We start from the raw sequence: 24,408 nt of genomic DNA on the forward strand, positions 1-24,408 counted from the left end.
AAATTTAATTTTTAACATTATTCTCGCATTTCAAAAGCTCTTTCTAAACCAACGCACTCTCTCTCTCTCTCTCTAAACACACGCACTCTCTCTCCCTAAACAACGAGATTAATCTTAATGCGTTGATTCTCGTCTTACCTTTCTTGTAGTTTTTAAGCTTTATCTCCATCTCTTTACATCTGTATAAGGCACAATCCCCGTCACTTGGTGGTCATTGAGACGCCCGATCATTAGAGGTGGGGGAAGAATTATGCCACATTGGGGATATGCCCGAAGAACATGTGACTTGTGCTCTGATCCTTCTACGATGTGGGTCCCTCACGCAACTTAGATAAATTCCATTTGAATAAGTAGCGAGGAGAGCTTTTTATTTAAACTATTCGAAATTAGCTCCATGAATTTTGGTCCGTCATTTTATTATATCAATTAAATTTTTTTTTTTCAACTATTTGAGATTAGTTCCATGAATTGTGATAAGTGATTTTACTATATCAAATGAAGTTGTAGGATTGTGGCTGATTATTCTAAAACTAAAAAAATGATAATAAAAAAAGTGATTAGCTACGTATGCTTAGCTAGGTTGCGCCAATGCAAAATGGAATGGATGGGACCGAAGTAGGAAAATTAATAATTTGGAAAATAGCAAAAAAAAAGAAAAAATACCAAAAATTGAGAACCGGACGAATAGTCAAAACTCGTTTAATCACGAAGTTTTTTTTTTTTTTTAAAGTACTAATATCTACTAAATATGAATAATATTATCTTTTTTTTCTTCTTTCAATTTTGTTTAGTATGTCTATTCAATTAAAAAAGTTATTATTATTATTAACGGAAATAAATCAAACATTGACTTAAATTAGTTTTTAGTTAAATTTTATGTTTACCTTGCTAAGGCACTTACGAGCAGTCCCAAGTCCCAACTAACAAGTACCTGCAGATGTAACTCAAGATTATAATTGAGCGGACCCTTTCTCCACTCAACTACCCACAAACCAAGGACAAAAAAATAAAAAACTAAAGTTGTGACTCATGACAGACTCATACCTTGAAAGGCTTTTAAGGGAGAAATGTTTAAATGGTAGCTATCATGCATGCAAAAGTGGTTTATGCGTCACAGTATGCATTACTATATTTGTGTCCCCTGAGGCATCACACATCCATCTAAAACATGGAAATTGATGTAAAGTGGTGGTCATAAAAATTCAACTGTCTGAAACTTTTTAAAAAAATATCAATTATTCTTTCTTAAAATTTTCTTATTTATTTATTACATATTTAAGATCTCCACGTTAAAAATCATTTATCCAGAAAAATGTAATAATTACAGCTAATGTTGGGTACCAACTATAGTTTTTTAGTGGTCCAAGCCCAAGCCTAAGCCCATTTCATTAGGGATCTAACGATACTCGTTCGTTGTGGGAAGAGCATGGATAACGTAGCGGACGGTGGAGATGAGTCTCGTTCCGCTTTAACATTTTCCGTCACCCGAGGGTGAAAAGCCATTCCTCTCTTTAGTGCCGGGGCTTTTTCTGAACCATTTCGAAATTGCGGATATGGGTTCCGCTAGGGTTTATAACAGTGTTTTCGTCTTTTCGTGTTGAATTGGTTAGTGTTAGGCTTAGGGTTTTGATTCTTCTTCATTGGGGGCCTCCGTCTTCTTGAACTTGCAGGGTAGTTTTAGTGTTTGTCTCTTCTGCCTCGGAGTTGCAGTGCAATTCACTGTCATTGGTAGGATTTTGCATAGAGAAAGATGGACTCTTTCAATGCAATTTCAGAGGCCATGAAAGTTGCAGCAAAGAAGAAAGAGGACCTCCACAAAGCCTTTGAAAACCTGATTTCTCACTGCTGTCTGGCTTCCTTGCCCCTTCAATGGCAGGACATTGAGGCCCATTTCGAATTGATCGAGAAAGATATCAATGAAAAGCTTGAAAAACTCTCTGAGAAAGAGAAATTCATGCCAAAACTAGAGATGATTCAGGAAAAACCTGAGAAACCTACTGAGCACATGGCAAAAATTCCTGTGAAAACTGAGGTATCTCCAGAAAAAACAGTGGGAAATCCAGCAAAAACTGAAAATACTCCAGCAAAACAAGAGAATTCTCCTGCAGTTAATTCGAAGATCGATACAAAGCCAAGGCCAATATTGAAGACCGTCTGTAAAAAAATGGATTCAAAGGGACTTCTCAAGTTCATAATTGACCATCAACTCGATCTTTCGGCCATTCAATACGAGCTTCCTATGGCTTTTAGGTTGGCCCCGAACCCAGCAAACTTGGTTCTTGACTGTGTATTAGAGTTTTACCCCCCAAAAGGCAAGCAAGAAATTTCTAATACGACAAGAACGTGTGTGCTTTTACTGGAGAGCCTTTCCATCATCGAAGCTAATAGAAATCCTGACATTAAAGTGGGGGCCAAGAAGATTGTAGGAGAGTGGAGGAAAAAGGTTAATACAATGATTGACAGTGGAGGTGGAACCCCACGTGCTGCTTTGACATTTTTGCGCCTCCTGGTTACTTATGGTTTGGCTTATGCTTTTGATGCTGATGATTTGTTTGAATGCATTTCTTTGATTGGAAGGAGGAAGGAGGTTCCTGATCTATGCCGAGCTCTTGATCTTTCTCCTAATATGCCGGGTAAGTGGGTTTTGTTAACTCTCTCTCTCTGATATTGGACATGAATTTCTGTGACAATTCTGAGATCGGTGAGATCTGCTTTGTGCATAATTCAGTTGTGGATTACAATTGCAAAGAGTTTGTGTCCATGGGTTATTTTATCTTATTCAGATAATAATTTATCTATTAGAAAATTATGACAGGTGTAGATTTTTCATTTTTCTTGTGATTACGATTGAGATGTAATTTATCTATTATATGGTTATGGCATCATTAAATTCTGGTTTGGGTATGCTTTGGTTTTTCTTGTGAATACAATTAAGAGAGATGGTAAGTAGTTAAAAAATCAATATTAATGGGTGACCATAATAAACAGATCCTTGACTGCGCCGTGCTTGCTCATGAAGCAATCCATTATAGGCACCACTCTATGGAACCTGGTCTCATCTTCAAATTTGACTTGGAAAAGGCTTATGACTATGTAGACTGGTCTATCCTTCTCCTTGTCCTATCTAAGATGGGGTTCCTTGACAAATGGATCCATTGGATCCATACTTGCACTTCCACCACCTCCTTTACTATTCTTCTCAATGGTTCCCCTAAGGGATACTCCTATCCTTCACGGGGGTTGCGTCAAGCAGACCTCCTCTTTCCCTTCCTTTTTGCTACTTTCCCTGAAATCTTTGCCAGATCCATTTCTCATTTCTATCAAAGTGGCATTCCTGAGGGATTCAGACCTTCTAGGCATGGCCTTCCTCTTTGTCATCGGTAATGTGCAAACGACACCCTTGTTTTTCTAGATGCCTCTGCCCAACATGTCGACTCTCTATGGACCTTCCTTAGGTGCTTTGAACTTGCTTTCAATATGAAAGTCAATATTTCCTTTTTTTGAAAAGTGTTAACATTTATATATATAAGAGAAAGTATATACCAAAAGATCTATAAGAAGAAGGCATCCCACATGCTAGGTTCTTAGAGTATACATGTGGGGGTTGAGCTTATAAACGGATAGAGAAAAACAGAGGTGAGGGGGAGAGAAGCATAAAAAACCTTTAAGGCTGGGGGAATAAAAGCTAAAAAGATGAAAGTCTCTATCAATGGGCCTCCAAAGAAGGAGGAAACTTGAGTTCATAGGCCTCCTGAGTGGGAGAGAGCTTTAAAGAAAATAATCCTCCAGAGAAGGAAGATGCTTGGGGTGAAGGGCCTCCTAAGAGTGCTTGAAAGACCTTCCTGGGGGTTGGTGGAGCCTGGGCGAGGGCATCAATAAAACCTGAGTAGGGGCAGTGAATGGGGGCATTCTGTCTAGTCATTTCTTGCAAAAAATTTTTAACAACTACAAAGGAGGGGACGAGAGATACAAACAAAGAGGGAAGGGGAGAGAAGGGAGGATGGAAGTAGGTTAGAGGAGAACAAGGAAAGATTGGGGAAAGGAAAGTTAGAGGGAAAGATAGGCATACTGAAAAGAGCTGGGGAGAGAAGGGGTTGAGAATGGGAGGGAAAGAGAGGCATACTGGAGGGAGGAAGAGAGGGGGGGGGGGGGGTGGGTGGGTTTGATTAAAGGGAAGCTTAGAGATGGGGAATAAGGGGGAGGAGAGGGAGCTATGAAAGAGAGGTGGAAGAGGAGTGAGATAGGGAGGGAGAATAGAAATAGCGGTAAGGTTTGAGTGATAGCCGACGAGGAAGAGCGAGCTCTACCCTCCCTAAAAGAAGAGCAAAATCTTAAAAACTGATTTCTTTCGGTTTTTTTTTTTTCCACGAGAAGTGGGGAAGCGGGGGGAGGGGGAAGTAGAGGGGAAGGGGGAGGGGGAGGGGGAAGCAGAGGGGGTGAAGTGGGGAGAGGGGGGCGGGGGTGAAGAGAGCGAGAGGTTAAGAAATTAAGGGTTGCACCTGAGCCAACAATGCTCTTGCCTTAGCCAGCCTGTCTGCTTCAACATTGGTTGTTCGAGGGATGTGCTTGAACGATACTTGCTGGATGATGCTGTATAGGAAATCGATATGCTAAAAAATGGAATGCAATCGCCAAGGCGGTTGGTGAAGGTGGCAGCCCTTAGAAATACAGTTACTTGAGTCAGATTCGATGGAAAGACCTTAGTAATTTAGGCCTTCAATGGAGACTCTCTTGAGGCCTTCAAGGATAGCCAAAGCTTTTGCTATGGTGAAGTCTGCCACACCTATGAGCTCCGAGAAGGAATATAAATCCCATTTGAGCTTTCCAGTGTGCCTCCAATGCCAGCAGGCCCAGGGTTACCAAGGGAGGACCCATCCATATTCAGTTTAAGAAACCTCAGCTAGGGGGGTGGGGGGGGGGGGGGGGGGGGTGTGCAAAGCGTAGAGGTTCTGATGGGAGAGGGGGATAAGTTCAAAAGGACATTCCAGTTGGTTAAATGGTAGGACATGGGTATAGAGGAATAAATGGGAATGGTCTTTTAGACCAGAAGGAGATAAGAGTTGTTAGAGAGTAAAAAATGGAACCTCGACTACTAGAGGTGCTTCTGAAAATCTTAGAGTTCCTCTCGAGCCAACCACTCCAGAGGAGGGCTACTACGGACAACTGCCAAAGCTGCTAGCCTTGTTTAGAAATAGGAGGGGAGAGAAAAGAGTTGAATAGATTTTGAAGAGGAGAAGGAGTTACCCACTGGAGTCGAAAAAGCTTGAGAAGAGAAGACCAAAGGCCGTGGGCTACCTTGCAGTGAATAAAGAGGTGGGAGCTAGATTCTTTATCTTGAAGGCACATAATGCAGCAGTTTGGGAGGGAGATACCTCTACGCTGTTTGTTGTAGCCCTCCTTTGGGACATGGATGCCAAGGTGGGAGTCAATATTTCTAAGTCCATACACCTTGACATCCATGTCCCAGATGAGTAACTCCTCTTTTTTGTTGACATGCTGGGTTGTGATATTGACTCTTTTCCTTCCAAATACCTCGGCCTCCCACTCTGCATTGGCAACACCAGGAAAGCTCTTTGGGACCCCATCACTGAGAAATTCCATAAAAAGTTTGCTTCTTGGAAAGGACCCTTCCTATCCCTTGGGGGCAGGATAACCCTCATCAAATCTGTGCTTTCTAGCATCCCCATTTATGCCATGTCCATGTTCACCACGTCCGCTTCCACCATTGCAACCCTTCAAACATTTCCTTTGGTCCTCCGACCCGTCCAAGAGGAAGAGCCCTTTGGTCTCTTGGGAGAAAGTATATCAACCTAACAAGGCTGGTGGCCTTGGTATTCATGACTGTAAACACACCAATATTGCCCTCTTGGGCAAATGGTGGTGGTATTTTGCCACTAGTCACGATTCCCTTTAGCGCCAAGTCCTCAAAGAAATATATGGCCCCAATCTTTCTAACTAGTTCTTCTCAGATGATCCAAGGCTAGCGACCTCCTCTGCTTTTTTCAAAAGCTTATTGTCTTGCCGGGATCTTTTCTTGTCGCTTACTCACTTTTGAGTGGCCTCAGGATCAATATTTTTTGGAAGCGCTTATGAATGGGAGACACCACACTTAAAAGACCTTTGGAGAACACTCTTCTTCCTTGCTTTGGACCCTAATGTCGTTGTGGCCTCCTACTTTCAGCCCTCCCAAAACCAACAAATTTGAACTCCTTCTAGATTTTAAAAACAAAGAAAAGAAAACAAATTTGGACTCCTTTATTTAGAAGACGACTCAAGAGAATGAATTTCAACTCTTGCTCAGCCTTCTCACCTACCTATTAACTTTTTGTTGGAGGTATTGGGGCATATAGACCTATCTGGTTCAAACATCCTTCTAGTAACTTCTCAGTTGCCTCATTCTACCTTGCTATCACCCCTCAAATGCCACCCAGCCCCTCCATATATCATAAAGTGTGGATCCACCTAATGTTCAGGCTTTCTCTTGGCTGGCCATCTCAATGAGAAACCTCACCAAGGATCAACTTCAGAGAAGAGGCTTTAATCTTGGCAACCAATGTGTCCTATGTGAAGAGGAAGAGGAACTCAACCTTACGTTTTTATTCACTGCCGCTACACTCAAGTGTGGGGTCTAAACCATAGTTACCAGGATCTCCTACTTTGGTAGGCGATCCCTTCTAAGATCTCGATTCTCTCGCTCCTGGCACGGATCTCTCAGATATCTCAATTTTTTAATTTTGGGATCTTGAACTCCACTTGTAGGGATCCTGATTCCTGCTGTTAGGGATCTTGATCCCAACCCTAAAGACCAAAACAACAACCAAACTGATGATTTTCTTTGTTTATAGCCAACTAGCAACACAAGTATTGCTTGCTTGCTACCAATAATGAGATCCCTACTTTAAAGAGTATACATAATCCTAGATTATCGTACACTTTAATGTTGGTAACAAGATCCCCAAAAAGTTGGGATCAAGATCCCAAAAGGTCGGGATCAAGATCCCCAAAAGATTGGAATCTCAATCCCTAACATTTGGGAATCTCGATCCCTAACGTGTGCATTGTACGGACATCATTCCCAACCATAGGGATCTTGTAGCATTTCACGATCCCTCGCTTCCGATCGCAATCCTAGTACCGTTCCCTCTCCTGATTCCAACGACTATGGTCTAAACACCTATGTGATTTCAATTACTCTTGGGTGACCCTAGCAGACATCCCCGGCCTCTTTGCTGCTCATTTTTCTCCGCCCTTGCCCTCAGCTGGGACTTTCTTGTGGCGTTCTTCCATTCAAGCCACCATATGATCCATTTGGAAAGACAAAAACTCTCGAATTTCAGGGACAACAAAAATTCAGCTGCTGCCATGGCTGATAAGGCTAGAGCACTTCCTATTTTGTGGCCCTCCAATTACAAACTTCTCAGAGCCCTCTACTCGTCGGATTTCCACCAAAACTGGCTCTCTATTCCAAGATTGTCATGCTCAGGCTTCTGGCAACCCCTATGGCAGTGTCAATGATGACTCTCAACAACTAGTCAGAGAGGGAAAACTAGTTGGATTTTGGAAAATAGATCATTTGGTTGGAAACCTGACTTTGAAAGATAAATACCAAGACTATTAGCAATTGTAGTGGCTAAACTGTGCCTCATTGCTGCATTCTCGACAAGAATGCACGGGAGACTAGTATCGAGCCCAGCTTTCAGAAGACACCTTGAGAAGAAGAAATTTAGGATCTTGCTGTATTGCTTGGAGCCTTGGATAACATTTAGATGCCACTTAGGCTAGAATAAAAAATGGTTTGGGGGCCAAATAGTCGAGTTGTTTTAAGCAAGGTTGTTCTACCTACACTTAACAAGATCCTCTTTGTAAAAGTTGCTCTACTTACATTTAGCAAGATCCACTGCAGAAGCAGCAACTTCATGAAGAGTTGAGAAATTCCAAACCTTTTACATCCCAAGCTTTTAGTTGGCTGACTGTTATGGACAAAGCACATACCATTGACCATATTGAAACTTGAGTAGTTCCAATATCCTACAGACGCATACCATGCAAGGAGGATGCCACCATATTCAAAACTGAGTGCCAATAACCAAGAGATGCAAACGATGCGCAGAGGATACTGAAACAGTTACACATCTCTTTCTGTATTGCTAATTCAATTAGTAATTGTGGTCCTTCCTAGAGTTGTTTTGGCTCCTGACCTGAATTGTTAGGGCGCCTATTCCATTCAGCAATCTGGATCAGTGTACAATACTACAAAAACTAAAAAGAATCTGGAAACTCCGTGAAGAGTTGTGCGTGCTACCCCCCACCCCCCGCAGCAGGTTATGCGCCTGTTTGATCCACGGATTTTTAAAACCCTGCTATAACCAATAGAATTTTATAGCATGGGGTGTGGTGCCTTGTTACCACCAGCCTAACACTTGGTGGCCACTACTCCATGACGGCTTTAAACTCGGTTCTGGTGGTGGCTATTAGGGGGCCGAGCTGGTATCGGTGGGGTCTTTCACAATGATGATGGGCAAGTGTTGCTGCCTTTTAGATGCCCTATTGCGAACACTGATGCAACCAAAAGTGTAGGTAACACCATCATAAGTGGCCTAAGAGTATTCAATCTTAGTCGGGGCAGACTCATAGTGGAGGATGACTTGGCTAATTTCATATTCTGGATAGAAGTGAGGGTAGGTCATCCTTGACGCCTACAAGGAATTTTTCACAAAATTTTTGAGATAATGGAAGGATTATAATTACATGCAAAGTTACAAACATGCTTGCTAAGAATCAAAAGATTTGGCTAACACTTTGGTAAAACAGGGTTCTAAAGGAGTCTCATTTGAGATCATTGGGATGCATGCAATTTTGTACAACCTTTTGATAGGAAAAAAGAGGAAATTTGTAAAGTGGTAGGCCTTTGTTGGGCAAAAAAGTGGAAGCTTGCTACGTCGACTCTTGAGCAAAGAGGCTCTCATTCTGGGAGACTGGCCTGTAGATGTCGTCTGGATCGATCAACAAGGGACATGTTGGCACCATGTTCTGACTTCATCCGCATTCAAATCTCCTGAGCAGGGTCCTTCGCCATTGCGTGGTTATGTCTTCCTGTTTACCAAGGGTCCAGCCTCTAGGCTATTACTTTTACTAGCCTGTATTTGCGCAAACACATCATATCCTAGTTTGGTACGTCGCCTGGCCCGGGTAAGCCTTTTTGGGAATATGCACTCAAAGGTGATTACATATTCATCACCGACCGAGGAGTAGCCCTTCGTTGGTACCAATGTTTGAAGGATCATCTATCCGGATTGGGAATAATCAATTTGGATTGGATGCAGTAGGTATGCGATCTGGTTAGTTTATGAAAATGGGAATGAGTATACCTGGTGGGAATTGCATGGTTCTGTTAGAGATCTGGGCAATTCTATCAGTAAAATCTATGATCCAGGTCAGAGACTTGGGTGATTTACACTTGATTTCATCATCATCATCATCCGAGCCTTATCCCAACTGTTTGGGATCTGCTACATGAAGTGATTCTCACGTAATTTAACTTGTTTTAGTTTGCTGTTTTTGAACAAATTCAAATCCGTATAGTGGAGAACTGACTCCAACAAACTGATACTGAGTTTTACAACACTGCTTGGTAACTGTACACAAATTTGTATAATTTTTATATTATAGGATGAATGAAATACAAAAAACAGAAAGAGGTAAACAATGAAAATAAGATTGATGATCTCTTCCTCTTTGTGGCCCTATGAAAACATTGGCACCACATTTTCCTGGAGCCATAACCTTGGGCTACTTATGCTACTACTCTGTGAATGCTAAATAGCCTTAGGAGTTGCTTTTTCACTGACTTGTATGCGTAGTAGTGTTGCATGCAGCCACATGTCCCTCCATAAGTGAGTTCTTTCTCCATCTGTTATAAGCATTCCTTTGGTGCTTACATAGCACTCTCACTTAGCTATTCCTTGCCCTAGCAACCAAGCTTGAGCGCCCCTCCTAAGAGTTTTCATTATCCATCCCTGGTGCTTAACTTCTTTGGCCACCACTCTTCCACAAGTGGTTGAAGGATTACTCTAACCACCACCCACTTTCTAAAGAGACTGATTTGTTTCTTTGATGTGTTGAATACCCATGCCTTCTTTGCTTCTAGACCTGCTAACAACCTCCCTTTTGACCAAATGTGATCTCTTTCTAAGGAACCATTCCATAAAAAGCTGTGCATCGCTTCTCAATCTTATTCACTATGGAAGTAGGCACAAAGAATATGAATAAGATATATACTGATAAATTGGATAGGGATGAGAAGTATTCTGGTATAAATTCCATTGAAGGTGTCATAGCCAACCTTAAGGAGGTTCTAGAATTTGCCCTTATTGCAAAGGGACCTTCATGAATGTGAGACAAATTTTGGACGGAGTTGTGGTACTCAAAGTGTATTTGGTCAAAGGTAGGGCTGCCAACATGCCAGGGTTGATATGGCTTGAGGCTGGTTCGAAATTTTTATGACTATTCCTATGCACCGCCCAAGTCGGAACCAAGAGTAGCGACCTAAGCCTGGCCAGCCCAAAAAGATCGGGCCAGGCTCAGGCCATAAACACATTTATATATCAATATATATTTCTGGAGCGGTGTTTTTAAGGGAAGATGCTTGGCTGGACAATGTAGATCACATCATATGGGTTCAAAACCCTACCCAACCAAACAATATTGAGATTTCCACCCACCATTGACTATTTGCACATACAAATTTCTCACATAAAAAGGGGCAAAAAAGAAACCAAAGGAAAATACAGTTATTGGGATCTTTCAAATAGGTAAGGATCCCTCTCCTATGCTTCTGGAGAGGGATCTCGATTTTTTGATTGTGGGATCTTGATTCTTACCTGTTCCCACTGTTAGAGATTTGGATCTCAACATTAAAGACTTAGACAACAACCAAACTGATGATTTATTTATTTATATCCAATTAACAACACTATATTTTGATGTAGTTGCATCGTATAGACAAATACTCCCAACCATAAGATCTTTTAGGATATTACTATCCCCCGCAACTGATCTTGATTAGGCTCCTGGTCTTGCTCCCATTGTGCTTTTGGTCCTGCTCTCAAACCCATCAACTGTCGGAAAAATATCAGTTGAAATTGACCCAATTATCAGGGGATTAAAAAAATAAGGAACCCAAAAAAAAAAGCGAGAAAACTAAAAACCTAAATAATGGAATTCATGGCCTCTTAGGAAAGGAAGCCGTAGATGAAGTTTATCAATGAACTGGAGGTGAGAGAAGGTACCATAATCATGGCATCTGAGAGGGACTTGAAGTAGGGCATCAATCGCATAGGCTCTTGAGCGCATGGCAAAAGCCATGAGAACCTCCAAAAAATCCATGATGGCCATTCCGAATCTACAAGCATTCATTTCTCTTTGTCCAAAACTTTGTAAATCTCAAGAGTAGAAGAGATAGAGGGAAAACCCGATCTCTAGAGAGATAACGGAGGGTGGTTTTGAGAGAAGGGTATTTAAGAGAGTACAGGGGGAGAGAGGTGCTTTTGAGAGAGAGATGGGAAAGGGAGATGACTTTGAAAGAGAAAGGGGAATAGTGGGAGAAAGAAAATGAGCCGCTGTTTGGAGAGAGAACGGAAATAGAGGCAGTTATGAGAGAAGGATTTCTAAGGTTATTGGCCAGATCAAATTAGAATATAGTTGTGGGCAAGCTTTCTATACTTCCCTTAATATATAAAACTTATATACTTGCCCCTATCCAACCGTCCATTTTGAATAGACGTCTGAGATGGCCCCAATCACAATGTAACGCCTCTACACTATTTTATTTTTAATCTTTCTGTACAAAACATTTTGACACAAAAATTTGGGCGCCCACTCCTCTCTTAAACTTGCACTTGTAAAAAATATAAAAGAATATTTTCAATAAAATAAAATAATCAAAATTCCCCCAAAAGTTCAAAAGGGTATTTTGGTCTTTTTATTTTACCAAAAATATTTTTTTAATAATTGTTTTAGGTACGTCCCATTGAGATGTTGGCGCATACTAAATTTCATACATATAATTTGTAGAAAAAAAATTAAAATTAAATACTCTAAAGCGTCAGATCTAGATCAAACGGTCCATGGCTCCCTTTATCAAAATTGGTCGGCTAGATGGGGTGGGGTGGGGAGGATATATCTTCCATACAGTAAGGGAGTTATAGAAAGCTTTCCCTATAGTTATTACATAAATAATACTAATACATGCTCATTCCCCATACATAATGTATTTAATGGATGATCATTTCATATTGTATTTAGTAAATGACAGTTCCCAATAGCCTATAAACATTTCCAAAAAGTTTGTATGTAATGTATGGATACACATTATATATAAGTTTTCAGGCTAGGCCAGGCCAGGCCAGGTCTGGCTGTGGCTCGGCCAAAAATTGTTTTGGGCCTAACTTGTTACATCCTGCCTAGTTCGTGGAACTTAACTCAAGCAAGAACACTAGGGCCAGCATAGAAGCTTGTGGGACGGCTTGGCCTTTTGGCAGCCGTAGTCATAGGCTACACTGAAAAACATTGGGAAGTAGACAAGGACTTGCAATCAAATGGATTGGATATTATTTTTTATTATTTGTGGTTTTGGTGGGGTTTGGGTAGACAAGGACTTACAACCAATGCTCAAGAAGACGCGTGCGGCTGTGCAAGCAGTTGGGATTCCCAATTGGCAAGGCAGCTCTGCCTAGTGACCCGGGCGGCCACTGTGTGGGGTACAGGGGAGGAAGAGAAACCCCCCCCGGGGTGTTGATAATTTTTTTCATGAATGCCAAATATTAAGGGATTAGTTGCCTTGAATTTGGGTTTCTTATTTTTTAGATAATTCCTATTTTGTCGGATCTTATTTTATGGATAAGTTCTATATTGATTAGGTTGGGGCCTTGAGTCCGCATAGATAGGGATAAAGTTACCTTTTGCTAAAGTTAGGAGAAGTGGGAGAGCTTCATGTACCACTTTTTGAGGGGCTTTATTTTCTCTATATAATGGGTTATTTTAGAGAGAGAAAATGCCAGAAAAATAAAGGAAAACTTTAAGGGGTTTTGTAGAGAGAAATTGTAGAGAGAAGAAAGCTTGGTGGGAGATTGAACTCTGTGTTTCTGGTTTTCTCAAGTAAGTGCCTTGTAATTTTATTTTTTTGATTTAGTGGAAAAAATCGATCGTCTTCGACCGTGGATGTAGTTACATTTATGATAAACTATGAAAATACAGATTTTTTTTTTTTGTTGTTTCTTTCCTGTTTTATTTTTCTTGCTTGTTGCTTGTTTTTGTCGGTTCTTTTTTCTCGTACTTTATTTGCCAAAAATCAACTTATTAGGAAGAAAAAAAAGTCGATAAAAACAAGTAGCAAGCAAACCAAGAAAGAAATAACAAAAAAAACAAGAAAAGAATACCAATATTTACGTGGTTTGTCACATATGTGATTACATCTACGGGTGAAGATGATCACTGTTTTTCACTAAATCAAAGAAAGAAAATTACAAGGCACTTACTTGAGAGAACCAGAGGCACTGAGCTCAATCTTCTACCAAGCTTTCTTCTCTCTACAATTTTCTCTCTACAAAAACCCGTAAAGTTTTCCTCTATTTTACTGGCGTTTTCTCTTTAAAATAACCCATTATATAGAGAAAATAAAGCGCTCCAAAAGCAGTGTGTGAGGCGCTCTCCCACTTCTCCTAACTTTATCAAAATGTATCTTTATCCCTATTCATGTGCACTCAAGGCCCCAACCTAATCTAAGTAGGACTTATCCATAAAATAAGATCCTATATAATAGGAATTATTTAAAAATATAAAACCTAAATTAAAGGAAACTAATCCCTTAATATTTAGGATTCATGACAATAATTATCAACAAATCTCCACCTTGGCTTGAATTCCAAAAGAGATTCTCATCGACCGTCGTCTGCACACGTGCCGCCATAGGCACTCACCTTGGCAACACATTAGTCGAGTCCAAGCATAGCTTGAACTTTTGTAATGGGGCTTGGTTAACATATCCGCAACATTCTTCTTGGTGTCAATCTTCAGTAACAAGATATCACCTTCAGCTATTATCTCACGGATAAAATGGTACCTGACATCAATATGCTTTGTCTTTGCATGATATATCTGGTTCTTCGCCAAATGTATTGCACTCTGTCTATCACAATAAATAATAGTCCCATCCTGTCGTAAACCAAAATCACTTATAAGACTCAAAGCCAAATAACTTCTTTGGTTGCCTCGTTAACTGCCATGTATTCTGCTTCAGTTGTAGACAAGGCAACCACGATTTGTAGCATCGACCTCCAACTGATCGGAGCTCCTGCAAGTGTAAACACATACCTTGTGGTAGATCTCTTACAATCTAAATCACGTGCAAAGTCAGCATCAACATAACCAATAACCTTGTCACCAAACTTGTTATCTTCGTCAAACACTAGACCCATATCTGATGTACCCCTTAGGTAACACAAAATCCATTTTATCGCATGCCAATACTTATTTCCTGGATTAGCCACATACTTTCTAACAACACTAACGAGATAAGAAATATATGGACGAGTGCAAACCATTGCATACATGAGACTTCCAGCTGCACTCGCATAAGGAACACGTGACATTTGTTCTTTTTCAGTATTTGAATTTGGAGATAATGTTGCCGACAATCTGAAATGTGCAGCAACGGGCTTTGAATTTTCCATCCCGAATCTAGCGAAGACCTTCTCAATGTACTCCTTATGGGATAGCCACAATTTACCCAACTTTCGATCTCTATCTCCATGGCCAAAATTTTCTTTTGCTGAACCTAAATCTTTCATCTTAAATTCTCTAGCAAGCTGAGTCTTCAATTTACTAATTTTTGAAGAATTCTTCATAGCAATAAGCATATCATCTACATAGAGCAATAAATAGATGAATGAACTATCAATAAATCTCTTAAAATAGACACAATGGTAATACTTCCGACATTCCCGTGTCCAATCATGAATGTATCAAAGCGCTTGTACCACTGCCTAGGAGACTGCTTTAGGCCGTACAGTGACTTTTTCAGCTTGCAGACATGGTATTCCTTGCCTTTAATGACAAACCTTTACTGCCATACTGACAACGCCAAACCGGGTTTTGATACTACTTGTGTGCGGAAGCTCTTTGGAAAATAAAGTACAAGGAATAAAACATGGAACAAATACCACAAGAACACAAAGATTTATGTGGTTCACCCCAGAAGGGCTACATCCACGGGCACTACAAATTGAAATTCACTATACCAATGAAAGTTACACCCTAGATTTTGGGACATAGAGTTACCTCTCTAAACCTCAACAAAACCTAGTCGAGCAAACCCTTTTAAACCACTCTCCTGACCGACACCACGTGTCGTTCTTCCTTCTCTTTACTTGTAGCAACCATTACCAACAACACCCGATAGAGACGCGAGAGCAACGCGAAACTGACTTTCTCTCTAACTAAAAGGTGAAACCACCCAAAATCTCTGTAGGAACTGCTTCTATACAAGAAACCAGCCTTTCAATTTTAAGGAGTCTATAGGAGGCACCAGCGCAATGTTTTTTTTCCATCGGAGGCTTTCTTCTCTCTAAGAAGAGACCTTGCATCTCATGCGCAGGAGGTCCCTGCCCCACCCTCTCTCTAGAGGAAACCACCGTTCCCATATGGTGACCCAAATAGGGCACATGATTTGCTCTTTTATCCCATATATATAAGGTTAGGAATCACACTAAATAGAAAAATTCTTATAGATGTTACATATATCTCAAGAACCAAGAAATATATCCAATAGTCATAATCCTTTTGGATTTCTATTTCTTTAGGAAACTTATCAATATCAATCTCAATTCCACACAATGTGGGATTTCTTTATGTGGGTGATTTTGGATAGCACCAAATCCAATAGGTGGGTGTCCTAAAATTTCAATTTTGCATCATAAATTAGGAGCAAAGCCAAATATAGCAAAAAATATGTCATAAAATTTCAAATGTCCATTATCAAGTAGGAAAATTGTTTCATGCGATGTGGACCGCATTCCTACATTTGCGGTCCACAAGGTGTAAAGTATCCATCTTAAAGATGGATGATGCAAATAGGTGGTCCATCTGAAAACAGTTGAAACTAACGGTTCAAATGTTTTTTTAATAGAATTATTATTTTTAATTTTCAAAATTTATTTATTTATCAATATTCATGATATCCATGTTAGAGATTACATGTCCTTAAAAATTAGGTCAAAAAATCCATCTCAAAAATAGAGTTTTAAGAGGTGACTCATTTCTACATGGACTCATAGAAATCATGTCCTATCAAGTATAAACATAGCCAAACATTGCTAAAAATTATAATCACAAAAATAGCAAACCCTAAAAAAAAAAAGAAAGACATATGAAGTTTTGTCATAAATGTAAAGAAAACTTCAAAAATAAAAATAAGAAAATTATAAAACGTATAATGTTACACAATACTCACAAAAATTCGAAACCGTAAACATAAACAATTAAATTTACTATCCTTTTGAAAACCAATTGAAGTAGGCTTGAATTGGCCACTTTTAGTTACCAAAAGCTCTCCTTTGCAATCTCTTTCTGGGTAGAACACCTCTCAGTTTCGCAAGAAACCAAGAACTTCGAAATTGAATGCGATCCCAGAATTATTTTTTATTTTTGAGTTAAAAAATTTGTTTTCGAGGCAAAGGAATAGTTGTCTAGTGACTTACCCCACCATGAAGGCACCTGTGAGTAGGTAATTTACAATAATGGTTGTGAGAGGCCTTTCCCTTTTAATGGATAAGTAGCAGATTTGATGTTGAAATTAATGTCCTTGTTAAAAGATGTCTTGGCGTAGATTGTGAAGGTGGTTTTCCTGTATCTCTACTATTTGGGCTCACATGATCTTGATATATGTGACAGTTTGTCTCCACCTTTTGTTCGAACTTTGATGTGTTACATTCTGTTCCTTCAATAGTGAAGGGATTGGACCTCCTTTTTGTTTTTACTAGTGTATTTTCCGCACTCCCCCATGCCCTGGTATTCTGTATTTATGGTTCTTCATCGTTACTATAAATGGCTCATCTGGGGAGAGGTTTTTTGGTCAATGATGGTATGACCTGTACAGGTTGATGGCATAGCATGCGTACAGGTTCCGCGGATCCCTCCCTGCTGTTATCCCTGACTCTGCAGTGGTTTTACCCTTAACCCCCGATTGATTGGGAAATGCGACTATGACAGGGGGAAAATGTGTTTTTTTCCCGTTGATTCACAGTAGTTGGGATGACCGCAGCTGCATTGCCATGATAGCCATTTCACACTCAGGATTTCCCTTTATGCACATGCTCATGGGAACCGATACTATTTTTAGATGATTTCTTTTTTTGCATTTGTCCTTTTCTTTTTTATTCTATGCTACTCTTGGACAAGGCACCTGATCTTCCCCTTTGACTTTTTTCCCCCTTAAATATTTGGTTATCCTTTCAAATATTTTTTGTCCCTTTGTCTTCTGCCTCTTTGGAACATCATTCCTCTTCCTCTGCCTCTTTGTAACGTCATTCCTCTCCTTCCCATTTGTATGATTTTCATGGCAGATTTAAAACTTTTTATGATGACAGGTTTTATTAAGAAACTGATCTCAAGAGGGAAGTATATCGAGGCTGTAAACTTTGTTTATGCTTTTGGCCTTGTCGACAAGTTCGAGCCAGTTACCTATTTGACATCTTATATGAGGGAAAACAAGAAAGCTGCTGATGAAATCTTGTCAATTGGAAAGAGATCTGTTAAAGCACAGGTATGATAGCCAACCCTCTCAGCATTCATCTTAATGCACCAAGCAGTCCATACTGCTCAAAATTTGTTGTTCCGTTACTGTGATTTATTGCCAAAAGTTACTAGTCTTGATATTTTCAATTAGGGAAAGTACAGCATACGGAACCTACATATTTGTGGTACATGCCACACAGTGGAGGCATTCATCGATTGTTCTGAACAATGGGTGGTGGAGATTTACAGTAATTCCTAATGCTGGACATTCAACTGGGTACAGTTACTTTTTACTGTCTGTTCATGATGTGGACTGTGGAGAGAGTTGTTGTAGTTCCTGTTGATGGAGATTCACCTGGTTTACAATTACACAGTGGTTATTTCGTCTGTGCACCGTATTGTACACAGATCATATATGGATACTTAGCCTTGCAATTATGGGGTGTCTTTTGGTTTTTTATGAAAATTGAGGGACATAACACTTGTTGGGTGAGCTAGTAACATAACTTGCATGAGTTGGTTTATCATGCTTTCTGTTTTGGGTTGGGAACCCTTTGGCATTGCATAATCAAACCTCTCTCATATCTTTTTCCTTAATAATGAGAGGGTTACGGCTATGGGCCAAAGCTTCTCATGGCCTGAGAAAAATGAAACAAATGAAAATAGATTTGACCAAGCTGCATCAATTCATCCACTCCTTTGTAGGAGTCACCATAGGACTTGTCAAAAAAGGACTAGCCAAGTCCATACCTTGTGGAGGGTTCTTGTGACCCTGTCCACTGGAGCCGATACTCAATTTTTTGTGTTTCAATTTTCTTTTGTGAGTTTAAGCCCAATATAGATGGGATTTTCAACAAAAGCTATCATTCTGATCGGAAAGAAAGCATAAAGAATCCTTTAGAATTTTGGTTTCTGGTTGGGCCAACTTTAATATGATGCTTATGGAGGACAATGGTTAAAATACCTTAGTCTATTCTATTATAAACTGTGTATAGGTAAGATTTCTGAAATGATTTCACCGAGTTTAACATTGCTGAACCACTTTACTTCAGCAAACAAAACTTTGAGTTGGTTTAGTGAATCCATTATCTGTATACAGCCAACTAAAACATATTCCTCATCTGTTCTTTTTGTTGGGAGAAACGCATTGCACATCAGGGTCATTGCTATTTGAAGAACAGAGTAATGGGAAGAGGGGGCGAACACCACTGAGTTCGTTTCGAATCCTGATGGGTTCCTCTCTCTTCGTCGCCTTCATGACTAGAATAGACTATGTTCTTCCATGTTCTGTTGTAGTTAAGCATACTTGCCTTTTTCTCCTTCTCTATATTGTTCAATTCTCTATTCTTTTCTTATTGTTGAGTAACAGTTGGTGCCTCTTCTTACAGAATAAGGCTGCCGAGAAAGAAATGTCTGGCCTAAGGGCGGTGATAAAGTGTGCTAAAGAGCATGGCCTCCAAGATCGGATCTTCTGTGATGACTTGAAGAAAAGAATTGCGCATCTACACGAGTCAATGATGGAAAGAAATAAGCAAGCTTCTTCTGATATAAAGAACAAAAAAAAGCGGGCACGGATAGACCATGCACCAGGGCCCACTTTAGCTTCTTCACCAGGGCCTGATGGGCCCATGGGCTTCTTTGGTCTGGCTCAAGGTCACATTGAAATGCCACCAGTTTATTCATACCCCGGCGAGAAACAGGTCGTTGGGTCTTATGGGCATGGTGGGTCAAGTCCATATGAGAGGCCTGCAGGCCTTGGCCCATGTTTGTCCTCTCTTAGTGGTTCACATAGGAGCCAGGCACCTATGTCTCGCACCCAATTGTACTCAGAAGAGTCCCGCATGAGTGGTGGATTGCCTTATCTAGCACCCACCTGTGGGTCAGGGTATGGCACCCCAACGAATAGGGGGTCCTGTTCATATGGTGCTGCACCTGTGGGTGGGTCAGCGTTCTACAGCACTTCAGCCATTGCTAAGTCTGGGTCCTATATGGCGGAACCTGCTAGTGCCTCTGGGGCCTATGGTACCATAATCTCTGGTGGGACAGGATCCTTTAGGGTTGAACCCATTGGTGGGTCAGGCTCCAATCATGCTATGCCTATTGGTGGTTCAGGCTCCTACAGAGTTGCACCCAATGGTGGGTCAGGGTCCTATGGTACTGGACCCCCTCTTGTGTCAGGTTCCTATGATTCTGGACCCACAAGTGGGTCAAGGTTCTATGGCTCTGAAGCTATGAATGGGTCAGGGTCCTACAGAGGTTTGGGGAGCTATGATGGCTACTTTTATGGTGGGGCTGTGTCCCTTCTTACTAGTAATGATGATTGTTCTCGAATGAGCCAGGCGGTCCAGATGTGCCCACATAATGGAGTGAGGTTTTGAGCGTTGTAACATTTTAGTCGAAGAGGTTCGGAGCATTTTTGTTACACTGGGATTTTGATATAATTGATAAGTTTCATGTACCAGGGAGAAGAAAGGGAATGATAGATGTATTCATGGATCTAATAAAAATAAAACCATGTAAGTTGTCTTCAAGTGCATGGCCTTTCAAAAATCAGGCAGGGAGGTAGGCCTGCTCGAAAAATCAGGTATGGATCTCATTAAAGAGAACCTGTTGGTCATTTCAAAATTTATTTGGGATGAAAATATGTCGTAAAATAGTGTCAAATATGTTTAGAGGATTAGAAAATAGATTTTTTGAAAAATTAATTATGCTAGAAACTTTTCAAATTTGTGGGTGTATTGGGAAATAATAGTTCACCAAATTAGAGTACACGGAGAAGTTTAAGAGATGTTCTCGACACAATGTAATCTTTTGGAAAGAAGCTGAAGGAGCTGGGGCAATTATTGGATTAAAAGGAATATAACAATTGTGGGGCTTCAATTTTTTGAAAAAGTTTGTATGAGGTCTCAACTTTATAGCAACAGTAAGGTGCACTTCAAAAATCATTAGAAAAGGTTGTTTTGATGTCAAAAAGCTCTTCAATTTATTACTTCGACCTCAAGATATATGGGCATGAAAAAAAAGAAGGATTTCCAGTCTTAGAAACTGTGCATCTTGTAATGTATTATCTAAAATTGTTTATTTTTAAAATTTTCAAGGGTTTGTAGATCTATTGCATCTATATTATTTTTAAAGTTTTAAATTTCATAATTAGAGTTGAAAATAGATTTTAAAACCAATATATGGATTTTTGGCATAAAAATAGTATCTTTTGGCTTCATTGGAAGTGCAACGTACTTTGATTGCTTAAAATGTCAACCTTGTATGAATTCACCATTTAGGTTTCCCCTATGAAAATATAAAATAGAAAAACTTTATATAAGGTGTCAGCCTCATATTTAGAAGTGTACTAGAAAACTTTTAAATAGATCATCTTGATCTCAAGATGTATGAATATAAAACAAAAGAAGGATTTTTCAAATCTTAAAAATAGCATGTATTGTAATGCATTATCTGAATTGTCTATTTTGAAAAATTTTAATTATGTATAAACCTCTGCTCAATTTGTGTCATTTATTGAACTTTTAAATTTTATAATCAAGGGAAATAATAGATTTTCATAACAATACAAGACTTTCAGGCATCAAAATGTTTCTTTTGACATAATTTTGAGATGAGCCTGACTTTGATTGTTTAAGATTGATGCCTTATATAAGCTTTTGTTTTTTGAAATCTTATGACTTATACAAACTCCACCCATATAAAAATATGTTTTATAAATAAAAAATTAGAGTTATTTATTTGTTTGATTGTTTAAAATCATGTATTATGCTTTAAAGCCGAAAGATATCATGTTTTCAAGGGATGAAAATAGAATTTAAGACCGTTATAGGGATTTTTGGCACTGAAACAATATTTTTGACATCATTGGAAGTGCACTTTACTTTAATTACCTAAAGCGTCAATCTTGTACGAACCCCACCGTTTAGTTTCGCCCTGTATGAAAAATAGGAAAAAATTATACAAGGTGTCAACCTCATACTTAGAAGTAAGGCGCACCTCAAAAATCCATGAGAACTTCAGATTCATCATCTCGACCTCAAAATGTAATATATATATATATATATATATATATATATATATATATATATATGGATGCTACAATATGCCGATTCATGTACCGTTATAGTAAACGTCAAAAGGCGCTGATAGAATCTGGGCCAATCTGATGATCACGGATGTAAAGTAGTATTTTATTTTTCATTTTTTTTTCTACTAATTAGAATGATTTGAAATTTGGAGTTTGTGTTTATAAAAAATAGACCAATCTACGAAAAATATCAAAAACATATTTTGCATGAAATAAATTGACCTTGAAAAGTTTCAAGGGTATTTTAGTCAATATAGTTTTTACAAATTATATTTTTGATATTTTTATTATGTACGCCTCACTAAGATTTACACACGTTCCGAATTTCAAATCATTCCGATTTGTAGAAAAAAAAATTAAAATTAAAATACTTTCAGATAATTGTGACCGTCATATCGGCCCAAATTCAATCTTGGCCTTTGGGAGTTTACTGAAGCGGTATGCACATGGGCGTACATGAACTTTATATATATATATATATATATATATATATATATATATATATATATATATATATATATATATATATATAGTCATAAAAATAGTGTCTTTTAACGTATTATCTGAATTATCTATTTTCAAAAAAAATTAATTATATATAGATTTGCTCAATTTCCACCATTTTTTTGGACTTTAAATTTTATAATTGGGGGCAATAACATATTTTTATATCATTGCAAGACTTTCAAGCACCAAAAAGCTTCTTTCCACATAGTTTTGAGGTGAGCCTTACTTTGATTGTTTAACGTTGATGCCTTATACAAACTTCATCCATAAAAAAAATACTATATAAATTAAAAATTATAGTTATTTATTTTTTGTGATGGTTTAAAACCATGTGGTGTGCTTTAAAGCCAAAAGAATTCATGCTCCCAAAGGAGCATACAATCCATTTACTCCCTCCAGCAAAGCCTATTTAGGAGTATTATTAGGAAACAATATTTTATAGTCTTTTCAACCCATATGCTATGCTCCAAAAAAGAATTCTAAATTGCATTATCTATAGGTTTAAAATAATAATGCCTCAAGATTGAATAAAAACAGTCGATCCAGGTGTTAAAAAATTGAAAATTTTAAAATTTTTTTCTGCTAAATGAAAACATATTAGGTGGCTCCTAATTTTCAGTAAATTTTTTTTCCTAAATTAGTCTTGGCCCAAGGGGATAAGGGTACATTTTGCTCCCATGAGGAGCATAACATACGGGCATAAAGCCCAAGGGGATAAGGGTACATTTTGCTCCCATGAGGAGCATAACATACGGGCATAAAGCCCAAGGGGATAAGGGTACATTTTGCTCCCATGAGGAACATGACAATACGGGCATAAAAAACAAATATCGGAGGGGAGAGGATAGCATGAAAAATAGACATTAAATGGACTAAGATTTTACGTCGTCCTTACAAAATTTTGCTTTCATTGAGATTTGAACTCAAGACCTCCCGCTTACTAAACGGGTGCTCTAACCAACTGAGCTATGAAAGCATCCCTATTCAACTTGGAGAAGTGTATGTAAATAAGAGGAAAGTGTATATAAGGTTGCAACCTTAAAATATAGAATCACAGATGCACTTAAAAAATCTATCGAAAATAGTTTTTTAATGTTGAAAGAACCTTCTAATCAATCATCTCGACATTGAGATGAATGAATATAAAAAAAAAAAGTTTTTAAGTCTCGAAAATAGTGCATCTTGCAACATAATATGTAGACCGTCCCATTTCAAGATTTTTATATATTTATAGATCGACTTGATTTTAACTATGTTTGAAATTTTAAATTTTCTAATTAGGTATGAACATATATTTTAAGATAATACTAAGAATTTTTTATAACAAAATTACATATTAATGATAAATTTTTAAGGTGCACATTAATTGGATTGTTTAAGGTTGCATCCTTATAGAAACCGCACCCTTCAAATAAAGCTTCGTTTTGAAAAACTCACGGGACTAGGCGAACATTTTTTTATCTCTAGGCTCAGTTGATATCCACTGTCTTTTTAATTTAGATTTTAATCAGCAAGGCTACGTTTGAAAGCATTATTTTTAAAAAAAAATCTCCTAAATTTTTAAATCTGAAGAAGTCTGAGTTTTTAAAAGAAATTTTAAAAAATACGTTGTTTTAATGGAAGTAATATAAATCTGTATTTCTTATTTTTTTAAAAAAATATTTCAAAAAAACTATTCCTTTTAACTTTATCTCTTCATTGATTAATTTTTTTGAATCTTGGTTTAAAGATAACCACATTAAAATGGAAGCAACTTAAGAATTTGAATTGAACATAAACTTCCATAAAAAAAATTCCACCAATATATTTCCTTAAAAAAAGTGCAACATATTCCCCAAAACATTATCCACTAAAATGACCATATATCTCAAAATAATGAAAGAAAAAACTTCTTTCCTCTAAACATAGAGTGTCATTATAACGAGCAAGAGAGTTAAGACTCCGTATAAACTAAAAAGATTTAGGCAACTTGGAATTCGGGATGAGCTTCGAATAGTTGGATTTGTTTTAACTATTTTGTT

General features: G+C 38.5%; 1 protein-coding gene and 1 non-coding gene across 4 annotated transcripts; one reads left to right on the forward strand and one right to left on the reverse strand.

Annotated features, from left to right (window-relative positions):
• Positions 1 to 1,302: 1,302 nt before the first annotated feature.
• On the forward strand, positions 1,303 to 20,321 carry LOC18427663 (FRIGIDA-like protein 1). 3 transcript variants are annotated; one of them, XM_088849688.1, is made up of 4 exons: positions 2,218 to 2,443; positions 2,578 to 2,633; positions 17,643 to 17,818; positions 19,179 to 20,321. In XM_088849688.1, exons 2-4 carry the CDS (start codon positions 2,627 to 2,629, stop codon positions 20,166 to 20,168), a joined length of 1,173 nt encoding a protein of 390 aa, XP_088705814.1. In that variant the 5' UTR covers positions 2,218 to 2,443; positions 2,578 to 2,626; the 3' UTR covers positions 20,169 to 20,321. The 3 variants fall into 3 exon arrangements, with proteins under 3 accessions (XP_020518865.2, XP_088705814.1, XP_088705815.1); XM_020663206.2 differs by having other exon boundaries at positions 1,303 to 2,633; XM_088849689.1 differs by lacking the exons at positions 2,218 to 2,443; positions 2,578 to 2,633 and adding an exon at positions 4,939 to 5,313.
• Positions 20,322 to 23,289: 2,968 nt separating this feature from the next.
• On the reverse strand, positions 23,290 to 23,363 carry TRNAT-AGU (transfer RNA threonine (anticodon AGU)). Its single transcript has one exon. It is a non-coding gene; the product is annotated as a tRNA-Thr (tRNA).
• Positions 23,364 to 24,408: the final 1,045 nt, after the last annotated feature.

This window comes from Amborella trichopoda, chromosome 10, assembly GCF_054954075.1.
Source record: "Amborella trichopoda isolate Santa Cruz 75 chromosome 10, AtrichopodaSantaCruz75HAP2 v2.0, whole genome shotgun sequence".
NCBI lineage: Eukaryota > Viridiplantae > Streptophyta > Magnoliopsida > Amborellales > Amborellaceae > Amborella > Amborella trichopoda.